The sequence below is a fragment of the Python bivittatus genome, unplaced genomic scaffold (assembly GCF_059951505.1).
Source record: "Python bivittatus isolate LINGU-HERP-01145 unplaced genomic scaffold, Pbiv_v1 ctg000210_np1212, whole genome shotgun sequence".
Lineage (NCBI taxonomy): Eukaryota > Metazoa > Chordata > Lepidosauria > Squamata > Pythonidae > Python > Python bivittatus.
In genome coordinates, this window is record NW_028277053.1 from 5,500,314 (window position 1) to 5,513,707 (window position 13,394).

Here is a 13,394-nt window from a genome sequence, read left to right on the forward strand (position 1 = left end):
TGGGGTGCCTGGATGCTCCCTCCTCTCGTGAAAAGAGCCATCATCCAGGGAGGTGACAGTTCGCATGTCGCCACCCAGGACAGCACACTGGGGCTCATTCCAGAGGTGGCTGAGGAGTGTGCCAATTGCCCCACTCCCCTGTCTTTCAGAACATCGGTTGTGACTATGAAATTGACTCCTATGCTGAGGAGGATCGGTGCGGTGTGTGCCATGGGGATGGATCAACCTGTCGGACAGTCAAGAAGACCTTTGAGGAGAGTGAGGGGCTGGGTGAGTGCCTTCTTCATTTTGGGCAGGCTGGTTTGAGAGCTTTGCGAATTCTTATCACTGCTTGTTCCTCTTTAGAACCGAGAAGTTCTAGATTGCTTAATATTTGAGATGTGCTGTGACAGAAAGGATGTAGAACAAATGAGGATGTGGGGGAGAGAACTTTGAAATGTGGTGATCCCAGAGGATTTGGGCAGGAAGCTGGATCTCATAGAAGTGGCTGTGCTGTTGCCTGCCTGCCCAACTCGTTTCCCATGAAATGTACGCTCACATGTCTTCCTTTGGGACATGCTAGAGGATTTCCTGACCTACTGCAAGTTCTGAATGAAAGCACATCTGCATCTTTTTCCAGGGATTGTTTGGCCACCCTGGTGGCCGTTTCCTTAGAATGGATGGCAGCCCTTGGGAAAAGTTCAAGAGGGCTCCCCTGTGGTAGCTGTCAGAAAGACAGCTCATTCCACTGGGTGGGAAAGAGGACCTTCCATTGTTACCTGCTGGTGATAGGCATTCAATACTCCAATAGGTTATGTTGATGTTGGCCTGATCCCGGCTGGAGCACGTGAGATCCAGATTGAGGAGGTAGCTGAAGCAGAGAATTTCCTGGCCTTGAGAAGTGAAGACCCCAAGAAATACTTCCTGAATGGTGGCTGGACCATCCAGTGGAATGGTGACTACAAGGTGGCTGGGACCACCTTCACTTACAAGAGAATGGGGAATTGGGAAAACCTGACTTCTCCAGGGCCCACAGAGGAACCGGTCTGGATTCAGGTAGGCGAAGGAGGCCTTGTGGTCGGGTTCTGGAGGATGGGCCAGGAAAGCATGTGCTGGAGCGCTGCAAGCTCTGGTCTAGGTCACTGCTGTGAGCAAGGCTGTCTGTTCCATAGATGGGCTGGCCTCAGGGCAGCCAAAAGGAAGTTGCCCTGGGCCTGATCCATCCATCCATTTTGCCCAGGTGGCTCTTGGACAGGTAGCAATAGCAGCAGCATCAGTGTTGATTCCCAGCCCTGTTTGCAAAGCCTGAGGTCAGTTTGGAATTTTCTGCAGGCAGGTATGGTTTCCAGAGCCAATAAAACAGGAACACATTGGATTCGTTAGCAAGTTTTACCTATGTGTCTCATTTCTTTTTTTAACTTTGGGGCTCAAGGTAGCATTACATGGGGTAGGGGAGCAGATTGTCCTCCCATATCTCCCCTTTGGATGTAGACCTCTGCCTTTCACCAAAGAGTGGTGGCCTTGAGACATTAACTGGGAGCTGGATGGGGGCTGCCTTTTTGGGAAAGAGACTGTAGGTAAAGAGTTTGTGTATGACCCAGGTCCTTGTAGGCCGTCACAAGTACCTTAGGAACAGATACTGATTGTGTGAGAACTCTGAATGCGGTCTGTTTCCAGCCAAGGCACTGGGGGACAGGCTGTGCTTCTCAGTGGGCAGCAGCGCTTGTGGGGCAGTTGAAGCCAGGCCTGACCCGGGCAACCAGCTGGTCTCTTTGGTTGGGCAGCGTGAGGCTTTTCTTCATTTTCCCTGCCCAAGTTTCCGTGTTTTCACGGGTCAGTGAGAGGGAGAAGTGGAGCAGGACTGCTTCCCCCATCACTGCATCTCTGGTCAGAAAAGCCAAGCTGCTCCAGCCAAAGAAATGCGAGTGGGTGTAATGAATGTTCGGTTCTTAAAGCGATTCCAGGGCTGTTTCTAGATGTGTCACAGGATTGTGTTGCCTTTCCACGTCTTGTAGCTTGCAGAATTGCACAATTAATTCCTGTCTCAGATTTTTCTGCATAATGCCTCGTATTCTGACTACTTACTTTACCATCCGTCCCTCAAACAGACAGTTTTGAGAGGAGATGCAAATCTGCGTATGCATCTCTCAGCTCTTAAAGCATTCAGGAAATCCAGAGTTCTTCCAAGTATTCCTATACCAGTGGGGCTCTGGTAGTAATGAAAGAAGTTGTTGTTGGCAGCAAAATCTTTAATGATAGGATTCGTGAACTGACCTCAGGAAGGGCCCCTCCCATCCCACACTGACACTCAGCTGCTGCCTTCCCACGGTTTTGCCCTCCTTGAGCAGAGAAGCCAATTTTCTTCCTTTTCTGCAGCACAGACAGAGAGGAAATCTTCCGTTTTGCAAGGTGCAGCACGGGAGGGCTGCGAGATTTGTAGGTATTCTCAGCTCCTACTTGAGCTTGTGCTTTTTGCTAGATTTCACAGGCAACTTAATCTTTCTTGTCAGTGCCTAGTGAATTTCACAACCCTGTGAAAACGTTGCTCCGCTTGACATCCCCTGCTTTTGTAAGCAGCACTGAACTGAACCTCACCCTCCCAGTGAGAGATCAGTTCCCAGGGAAGAGATGCCCATTATGTCAGCAGCCTCAGTTGCTTGGCTTCAGGGTGACGAGATAAGTACTGAGGGCCTGGTGCAATGGAAGAAGGATGGGCAGAGGAAGCCCAGGGTTTAACCTGCCGCGGGTGTAAGAGCCGAACTGCATCTTCATGCTGACAGATGATAAACTGTTTCATGTGGCTTTCTTCTGGCTTGCAATAAATATTCCTAACTACTCATGCCAGGAGGCTTCAGCCAAGTCTGAGCCTAGCAATCCAATTTAGCTATGGGAAGATGGGGACACGTCCCAACCTCCGGCAAGCCATGAGGCTCTTCCCTCCCCACCCGCCCCCCGCCTTGCGTGGCAACCTCCAACTAGGGCCACAGCTCTTGGGAAAGCGCCTGATTGCAAAACTGCATTGTGTATGTTTATTATATTTGTATACCACCAAATTAATTACTGACTCTCAGTGGTTCATAAAAACAATCAACAATGAAACATTCACAATATACAGTCAAGAATTGAAAACCTCCATAGTAAAAGAATAAAATAAAGAGATAAAAATAACCAGAGCAAACTTAACCAATTAGCAGTAAAGATACATGTAATAATTATATTAATATTAGCATCTCCTGCATTATTCACCTTCTGGAAATAAATGAAAACTGAGCTTTTCCAGGAGGATTTGGGGGTCTAATGCCAGGCATTGTTTTCTGGGATTTTTTTGAAGTATTTATTATATATTTTTGTTTTGTATTTTTATGTCTTTGCTATTGTGAGGCACCAAGAGTTTTTCTATAATTGTGGTGGGATATAAATTTGATATATAAATAAATAATACAATGATAGGAAAGATGGTGAGACATACGAACTATCAAATGCTCTCTAGTCTTAGGTAACTACCACAATGTTAAAAATGATGGGGCAATACTTAATCTAAGGGGAAACTCTTCTGTAGAGTTGGGGCTCCAAAAGAAACCCAGCACCTCCCTTTCTCTCTCTTCGTGGAAGTAGGGTATTACCAAGAGCTTCTGGGAAGAGTCTGCTGGTGGGGTGATTCAGGTGGGAGGAGTGGTCTTGGAGCTACCAAGGTGCCAAAGCACGGGGGGTTTTAGAGGTCAAAGTCAGCATTTTAATGGCACCTGGAAACCCACGAATGTAGGGCCCAAAGCATATATGTAAAGCGCCCGTAGTGGGTAATGCCCATTATCAGTAACTGGCTGCTGCATTTTCTACCAGTTGCAGGTTCTGAATGGTCTGCAAAAGCAGCCCCATGTTGAGTGCATGGTAGCAGTCTAGCTGAAAAGTTATGAAGGTATGCATCACCACTGCAAGGTAGGGCCACAACAGGCATTCCAGTCAGAGCTGGGCGAAGGCTCTTTGGCCACAGCTTCCCCCTGCCCATCCAGCAGCAGCTTTGAGCCCTGGAGGGCAGTGCCAGCCTGTCAAGAGAGAGCACTAGAACACACGGACAGGCTTGATGAACAGACAGTAACTGGGTTTAGGGTTAGTCTGTTTTGTCCCATCCAGACATGAAAGCTTTCTGTTTACGTTCACAAAGAATGCTAGTAAGATAAATGCATGCTTCATATATTGGAAACTAGGATGCCTGACCATACATTTCCCCTGACCCTTCTGAGCAGATTGCTCTGCCCAAGACCTGTGGCAGCTCAGCAGGAGGGTGGGGGTGGGCCGAGGGACAGGCTTTGCACTTCTCTGTCTGTCAGCTGCAGGAGTTTCCCCTTACTTTAAACGTTGCCCCATCATGACGATCTCTGCCTGCTCTCAGCATTGTCCAACTGGCAGGAGCAAAGATGGTTTCAAATTCTGGTGGGTTTTTTTAGTGCATGTGCGTGTGATAAAATTCTCTGCACCTGGATGTGATGTTTATTTTGAAGCGAAACCACTGGGTTGAGGCTGTTGTTCGTGTTTCTTTTTGTCCTGGAAGTGGATTTTCTGGAAAGCAGGCAGTTTTGGAGTTCTTGGGATGGTCAACCACTCAACATTCCTTTGCTTCTTACACCTGGGGGGGGGGCTTAATTTAAACAGAAACCAGCAACATCTGTCTCCATCTCTGTTCTCTGAATCACTTTCAAAACAACTGGGTTTGGCAGTCAGAGGTTTCTTGCTGATCTCCTTTAGTGGTGGACTGGGCCAAGCTACTGACCTTCTTGTACTCATCAAGGTTCTGGCTTAAGAGAAATGTGGCAACTTGTCCATCCTGGCACTGAAAAGGGAAACTTTGCGTTGACAGCAAAAGGTTCCCCAGCCTGTAGGTGCTCATCTGGGCTCTGAGCCATGGGAAAGGGATGGCAGAGTGCCCGCGGGTGGAGGAGGATCTTCTTGGGGCCAAGCTGAGCTCTTTTACTGACCCTGCTCGCCTGCTGGGTACGGCTGCTTACCTAAAGCCCTGGAATCAGGCACACCTGGAGATGTGGGGACAGTGTCCATCTGCTAGTCTAACAACAGTCCTCTCTTGGCATAGTACAATCACCTTTCTTTGCAGGGGCTACATTAAACACTAAATATCAAGTGTTAGTGCTATTTTCAGGACATTTTTGTGCTTGAAACTATTCATCATGGTGTAAGATGAACTGGGCAAACTTTGTTTATTCTTGGGCCTGCCCAGAGATGGCCTGAAATGGGGAGAGGGGAGCTCATGTGGTTGAGTCAGATGCAGTCAGATGCTACAAAAGTGAAGCTCTGGGGTGGCTGAATCCATGCATGTTAAATAGAGCTGGGTTGTTTCATAAAATCATAGAATTAAAGGGTTGGAAGGGACTTTGAGATATCTAATCCAATCCCTACCCACTTTCTGTTTAAACACCTCCAACAAACCTCCCCCCAACTCCCGCTGTGCTGCCTCATTGTGGCATGTATGTGTGCGTGCATGCGTGCGCGTTCCTGGGAGGGATGAGCAAAGAACAAGAGTGTATCCTCCCAGCAGGGTCACCCAAGGGGCGAAGGCCATCCCAGCTGCCTGGCTAAAGTCAGCAGGCCCCTATATGGGTCAGCAGCGACAGAGGAAGATGCCGGAGGCAGATGATCACTTTAGGGACAATGGCAAAGACATCAATTCATACTGCGCAGGAGAAGGCAATGGTAAATCACTCCTGTATTTTTACCAAGAAAACCACATGAATAGAAAATATAAAATGATTGACGACGTAGGGCCGGATGATGGGCCCTCAGGTCGGATGGCATTCAACCCGCTACTGAGGGAGAGACGAGGATCTTTGGGGGTATTAATGGCGTTTTTGATGTGGCTAGATTAAAGCTTTCAAGATGTCTACTTGCTGATGTTACCATTCAGGAAAAGAAAATCTGAAGCTGCAAAGACAGAATTGCAGTAAGAACGTGGAAAGTAAGAAGCACGAACACAGGGAAGCTCAGACCGAACTAACAACCAGCCTTAAAATTGGCAGTGAAGATATCAGAGTGGTGGATAGTTTCTGCCTTTTGGGATCAACCATCAACAGTAAAAGAACAAGCAGTCAAGAAACACTCTGCAGAGTAGCACTTGGTAGAGCAGCCATGGAGGCCTTGGAAAAGGTGTTCAGATGCCATGATATGTCCACATCTATGAAGATCGGAACTATACAAGCCATGGGATTCCCTGTGACGCTGTATTTCTAGTTCATGGTTCCAGCTTGTGAAGATCCCCCTGAATCTTGATACCGTCCTCTAAGGTTTTTGCTGTCTTCCTTACCTTTCTGTATTCTGCAAATTTAATATTTTAACCTCTCATTCAAATCATATAGAAGTATGTTAAACTACTCAGGCTGTAGAAGAGAGCTCTGCATTACACCACTTGACAGGTCTTCCCAGCTTGATGTGGAGCCATTGACTTACACTCAGTGGATATGACTGACCAGTCTGCACTTTTCCCATCTTCTCTACTAGAATTACATGGGACATTTTGTCAGATGCCTTACTTAAGTATGTATGTATGTATGTATGTATGTATGTATGTATGTATGTATTTATTTATTTATATTTCAAATTTGTCACCGCCATCTCACTGCAAAGCGACTCTGGGCAGTTTATAGTAAAAAAAATAAATATTAATTAAAATACATTACAACAAAATTCCTATATAAATAATAAATATCTTCCAAGAAACTGATGTTAACTAGGAGATACCAGACTCAGGGAGCATCTTCAAGGCACGAGCCACTCCCAGGGTTGGTTATGTCTCTTCTTGCCCCACGTGAATTGGCAGAGCCAGGTCTTCAATTCCTTATGGAAAGCTGGGAGGGTGGGGGCCCACCTCACCTCTGAGGGGAGAATATTCCATAGGGCGAGGGCAATGGCAGAGAAGGGTCTCCTCCTGGGACCCACCAGTTGACATTCCCTCACTGACAGGGTCCGTAACATGTCTTCTCTGCCTGACCAGGTGGGACGGGTTGATGTGATGGGAGTGAGATGGTCTCTCAGGTAACCTGGCCCCATGCCATGTAGGGCTTTAAAGGTGATAACCCACACCTTGAATTGGACCCGGAAGCAAACTGGCACCCAATGCAGCTCCTGCAGCAGAGGTGTTACATATGCCATCCTTGGGGCACCCAAAATTGCCCGCATGGCTGCATTTTGAACCAGCTGTAGCTTCCAGATTCTTTTCAAGGGTAGCCCCACGTAGAGCGCATTGCAGTAGTCTAAACGAGAGATGAATAGGGCATGAATGACTGACCGGAGAGCCCCCTGGTCCAGGAAGGGGTGTAACTGGCACACAACACAAAGTTGAGCAAAGGCCCTCCTGGCCACGACTGCCACCTGCTCCTCGAGCAGGAGTCGTGAATCCAGGAGGACTCCCAGATTATGCACTGGGTCTGTCTGGGGCAGTGCAACCCCATCGAGAACCAAAGATGGTAAACCCCCAGATACAGAGGAGCCTCCAATCCCACAGCCTCCAGGCACCACGAAAAGGTGGTTACAGCATCACTTAGGTCACCTGAGATGGAGATGTATAATTGGGTATCATCTGTATATTGATGATACCTCATCCCATGGTGGCGGATGATCTCACCCAGTGGTTTCATGTAGTTGTTAAAAAGGAGTGGGGAGAGTGCCAAACCCTGCGGCACCCCACAACAGAGGGACAGTAGGCTGGACCTTTCGCTCCCGATCCACACCGATTGGGACTGGCCCTGGAGGAAGGAGCTGAACCAGCACAAAACTATGCTGCTCACTCCCAACTCCCCAAGTCGGCCCAAAGGATACGATGGTTGATGGTACTGAAAGCTGATGAGAGGTCAAGAAGAGCAAGGATGGATGCACTACCCCCATCCTGCTCCCGCCAGAGATCATCCATGAATGCGACTGATGCTTTTTCTGTCCCATATCCAGGCCTGAAACCTGACTGAAAAGGGTCTAGATAATCTGTTTCATTCAGGATCCCCTGGAGCTGCAATGCCATCACCCACTCAACCACTTTCCCTAAAAAAGGGGAGCTGGGAGGCTGGACGAAAATTGTCCAATATGGTGGGATCCAGAGATGGTTTCTTGAGGAGGGGATGCACCAGTGGATGGGGCACAACAGGCTTCAGCTGAACCCTGATAAGACAGAGTGGCTGTGGATTGGAGACTCCTCGGTATCTGGGGGTTTACCATCTTTGGTTCTCGATGGGGTTGCACTGCCCCAGACAGACCCAGTGCATAATCTGGGGGACCTCCTGGACTCATGACTCCTGCTCAAGGAGCAGGTGGCAGTCGTGGCCAGGAGGGCCTTTGCTCAACTTTGTGTGGTACGCCAGTTACGCCCCTTCCTGGACCAGGGGGCTCTCCGGTCAGTCATTCATGCCCTGTTCATCTCTCGTTTAGACTATTGCAATGCACTCTACGTGGGGCTACCCTTGAAGAGTATCCAGAAGATTTATAGGTCTTCCTGTTTGTTCCTCATTGCTCTGTGCTTTTATGCACTGGAATCCTTGGTTCATGTAACTTGACCTGTTAATTCCTGTATTTATGTCTTCATTACTGGATGCCTCCACATCCTTATGCCCCTCTCAAGTCTTGTTCCCAGTGCTTGGCATTGTAGCCATTTCTGGGTTCTCTTCCCCTTTTTAAGTAGATCTAAGAATGGGAGTTGGAAAAGTTTGTCTCCCATTCTCTTTCCCATCCTTAATTAAGCCAAAAATGTGTTCGAGGATTTCACAATGTTGGGCTGCATACAGCCTACAGACTTCTTCTAACCATCCTTGTTGGCCTGTGATGTCATATGATTACATTTGGCCTTGGACTGGTGGGGAATTGGGTCTTCCACAGGGTTTCTAAACTGCTGCCTTTGTTGGTCCCAGCCAACATGATAAAAGTGGGCTTTGCTACAGAAACAGTTTCGCACTTCTGGCCCAGGAGGGAGCCTGGATCTGCAGGAGGTACTCAAATGCTGAAATAAGGTGGGGAAGTCCCTACTTTTCTAGTGACTGCTGTTAATGCGGGGACCACTCTGAGATCCTGACAATAATGAATCTGGCCAGTGCATTAATCGAATAAGCTGCTCATGGGTTGATTTTAAAATCGATAAATGTTCTCAGCTTTGATCAGTAGTAAAGTCCTCATCTATGAAAAAAGGTAGACTTGGATTTAATGAATTGTGAGGCTTTTTTACTCTCACTGGGAAGTGTTTGCTTGAACATTGCCTTCCAGCCAAGGAATTATGTTCCTCTTTTGACCACTATTCGTCTTTGCTGAATAGCTGCTTGTGAGTTCCAGAACAAAGGAACTGATTTAAGAGATCTTTGGTGCTGGGCACTCTTCTCCCCCCACCCCAGCTTTTCCTGCTGCTGCCCAAGACTCCGAATTGCTTCAGATAGGAGCCCTGGAGGGGAGCTCAAACCAGTCCGAGACACTCGGTCTTGGCATCAGCAAGATCTTAATCCTGCTAGATCATGCTCTTCCCAGCTTCCCCACTTTCCAATATACTTGGTGTGGATTTGACCGCCTGTGAAAAGCTTTGAAATAAACGAGACTCGCTTCCCACTCCTCTCCTCACACTCGGGAAGAGAGCGAGATGTTCCATCTGGTTCTCCTTTTCTTTCTGGGTTTCCCTTATGAAAAATGGCCTCCAGGATGGTAATCATGAAAAGTCAGTTTTCGTGAAAAATGCTCAGGAAATTTGAAGGTACATTAATTCACGTGATTAGGTCACGTCCAGTTTTGGTTCTTTTTGGAAGACTATTGTACATATTGTAGAGAACTATGGAGATGGCCTTGAGGGAAATATGCAGAAGCTGTCACAAAAACAAAGAGGGCAGAAGCATTTCTTGAGCCCTGGGAAGGGAGACAGCATGTGGAGGAGGCTCAGGTTGGCTCCTCCCTGACTCAATGGGGCAGCTGAGGGAGGGGAGGAAAAACATAATCAGGCTTGCACGATTCTGTTTCTAGAGCCTATCGCAATAAAGCTGGTCTTGGGGAGTCTGTTTTGTGTGGACAAATGTGAGGGGTTGACACATATATCAATAAATGTCTGGGCAAATGTTTCCAAATTAAAAATGCAAATGTTATTTTGAATTATAATCCAGAATTGTGGAATCTGACTGTTTTTGAGGAGTATTGAATATATTGGGCATAGGGAATGGTCAAAAGAATTATACTGAGAGATTGGAAAAGTACCATTACCCCAAATATTAAAAGACTGGATTCAAGAAATGTGTAATTTATCAATTTTTGAAAAGGCAGTGTTTTCTAGTAATCAAACAGTGGTACAATATGTTCAGTGTAAGTTTCATAATATTTTGCAAAAATAGATCATTTTAATGCACAATTTGATACATTATTATTACATGATTAAATGAATATGTGTTATGTTTAGGTGACTTATATTAATGTAGTTTGTCAATTTTAAGTTTTTTTCTGTATTTCTCTTTTGGAAATTGCAATAAAATTTAAAAAACAACTGAGAAATGCTTGTGGTCACCCAGATTTCCAGAGATCAGCATTGGCCCTCCTGGGATGTCAGAGAAGTGGTTTTGCTTTGAGCCTTTCGTTGGTCCTGGACGGGCAACCATCTGCTGTCTCCAAGAGGCTATTCTCAACTTGCAACTTTGCAGTCTTTCTTTTGGGCCCAAACCTGCCAGTTTATATTTCCATCTCTATGCAGCTTCTGTTACTTTCTTTGCCACACAGGAAAGTCCAAGTGTTGTCTAGGAAATAGGGGGAATGTGTAACGGTAGCACCTTCGTTAGGCTAAAAAGGAACATTGGAGGAAGTGCCCATTGCTTTCTTCAAGATATTCTCGTTTTCTTCTTCACATGGATGGTTTGGAATGGCCTATTGGAGATGATTGCTTGGGAATCTCCTTGGGCCTTGAAACTTGTAAGGTTTTGAAACTAAGTTTAGAATATTCTTCAGTGACCTTTTGAAATAGCCCCCCTTGTTATTCCAAGAGCAGCATTTTGGCAACAGGGTTGCTGACTGCCGCAGGAGTTGTGTCCGTTGACTTGAGCCAGCCTGGGGTGAACCTACCTTAGGCGTCATCTGTCTTCTGCTCATTGGAATCATTTGGAAATGGGGTTTTCAAGTTACCTCAATGGTTGTGCTTCTTACTGCTGTGCATGTGAGGCCCGTGAGAGCACTGAGGAACAGCCCCTTAACAAATGTTCTGTTGTATTGTCGAAGGCTTTCACGGCCGGCATACAATGGCTGGTGTGGGTTTTCCGGGCTGTGTGGCCGTGTTCTGGAAGTTTTGTTTCCTAACGTTTCGCCAGCACCTGTGACCGGCATCTTCAGAGTGCAGGAGCACCCCCAATCCCCCCTTCCCCCCCCCTCAGATCTCTATAAATACCCACAAAAGGGTCACATCACCCTGGGCACAGAGAGAACTGCTCCTGTCTGTGCTCCTGCCCTCTGAAGATGCCGGTCACAGGTGCTGGTGAAACGTTAGGAAACAAAACTTCCAGAACACGGCCACACAGCCCGGAAGACCCACACCAGCCATCAAATGTTCTGTTCTTATGACCAGTGTAAGCCAAATAGCTTTAAAATTGGTTGAGATTATAATGTAGATGTACCTGCAGTGGCAGAATCTTCCTATTATTTCTGTGCTTGTACCTTGTCTGCTTTTGGCCAAATCTGCCAATACAGGAATAATGGTTTTCTTGAATGCCGTAAAACGGTAGTCTTGAATAGCCAGAATAATAATTTCCACCATCCTGGGGCTGAATTGTTGCCTCTCGTTGTCGAGCTGGAGAAGGCGAGGGTCCCACCCCAGGGTCTGTCTCCCCATCCTGGTGGAAGATGCTGCGTATGCTTCTTGGAAGCTTTCAGGGCTATGGATATTCCCTTGGCCCCCTTCCCTGGAATTGTATCTCAGCTGTGCCAGTTTTGGTTGGCAATGCCATTATCCTGGAGAAATCTTCTGTGGCTGAGCCACTTGGATTTAGCAAAACTCTGCCAAGGCAATGCTGCCCATTTCCCTTTGGAGCTGGGCAGGTGGGTTCCCATTGGCAGGAACTCCTGCCTTGTTCTAGCTCCTCACATTCTCCCCTCTCTCTGAAGCCAAGTCAGCATGATGCTTCCCTCTTATTTCATATCCTGTGAATTGGGTGGGGCAGGTGTGTGGCTTAAGCTCTGTAGAGAATCAGGGAGAAATAGGCGAGAACCATTATACAAGCAAACCTGGCTGAAACTTCCCTTAAGTCCTGGGAAACAAGATAATATTTGAAAGAGATTCAGGCAGGCTCCTCCCTGGTTCACTGGGATGTAAGAGGGAGGGGCGGTAAATCAGGCCTACAAGATTCTGTTGTAGCCGATCTCAGTAAAATCAGAGTTCTGGTCCTCCTGTAGAGTCTCTTTCCAGATCTGGTCTGCCTGATCCCGGTGGCCGTTTTTTCCTTGCAGTGAAAGCAAATACAGCAGAAATGAGAATGGTGGGGTGGGGAGGTTGTCTGGAATGCTTATTTTTGCTCTTTCCTGTTGGCTGTGTGGAGGTGGAGAGAGCTCAGGTCTGCTCTAGCAGCTCCTCCTCAGCCAGCGGTGAGGACCCTGGTCAGATGGGGCACTTCGATTCAGAGGGCCAGGAGGGTAAAGGGCGGCTTTGTAAAAGCGTACCGTGTCTGTCAATCTGCTGGAAAACCTCTCGCCTTCCATGGACCTTGAGCAGTAAGAGAAGGTGCTGCACAGGTAGTCCTCAGTTAACGACCGCTCATTCACCGACCTTTTGAAGTTAGGATGGTGCTGAACGAGTGATGCTTAATGACCAGTCCTTGAAGTTGCAGCCATTGCAGCACCCCCACAGTCACGTGATCGTGATTTGCGCACTCGGTGACCGGCTCGCACTTATGATGGTTGCAGCATCCCGCGGTCACGTGATCGCCATTTGCAACCTTCCCTGCCGGCTTTCCACAAGCAAAGTCAGTGGAGAAGCTGGGAGGGAAGGTCACAAATTGTTCCCGCTCCCGTTGCTTTTTCTCCTGAGGAGTCTCACTAGCACACGCCCACCCGCAGCACCCCCTGCCTACACTCCATAGCACACGCCTGCCCACGCTTGCTCCAGGCTGTGGTACTTCTCCCCTGCCCGGCCGAGCTTTCGCCAGTCTGCAGCACGTACCTACGCGCTGGGCCACACTCCACAGTGCTCACCCCGCACCTGCCTGCACTTGCGCCATGCTGCAGCACCCCCCGCCTGGCCGCACTTGCACTGGGGCTCAGCACGCATTGCCCGCCCACACTCCGTAGCACTCATCCCTCACCGGCCTACTTGCAAGCCACCTAAGGAAAGGCTTGTCGTGACCGGGACTTGCAACTTCCTGCTGGCTTCCCCACTGACAGGGGCAGAATTCCCAGGCCCACCGTAAGTGGGCAGTTGCCCCTGTTTC

At 47.9% G+C, this 13,394-nt stretch overlaps 1 protein-coding gene across 2 annotated transcripts in view; it reads left to right on the plus strand.

The window, feature by feature from the left end:
• The window catches only part of ADAMTS7 (ADAM metallopeptidase with thrombospondin type 1 motif 7), a 69,653-nt gene that overhangs the window by 24,416 nt on the left and 31,843 nt on the right, over positions 1-13,394 (plus strand). Inside the window, exons 14-15 of one of the 2 annotated variants that reach the window (XM_088139267.1) lie at positions 150-270; positions 791-1,035. The exons of the other annotated variant lie outside the window; for it this stretch is intronic. Of the exons in view, the coding sequence (XP_087995393.1) occupies positions 150-270; positions 791-1,035 (366 nt within the window). The remainder of the gene's footprint in view (positions 1-149; positions 271-790; positions 1,036-13,394) is intronic. 2 annotated transcript variants of the gene reach the window in all.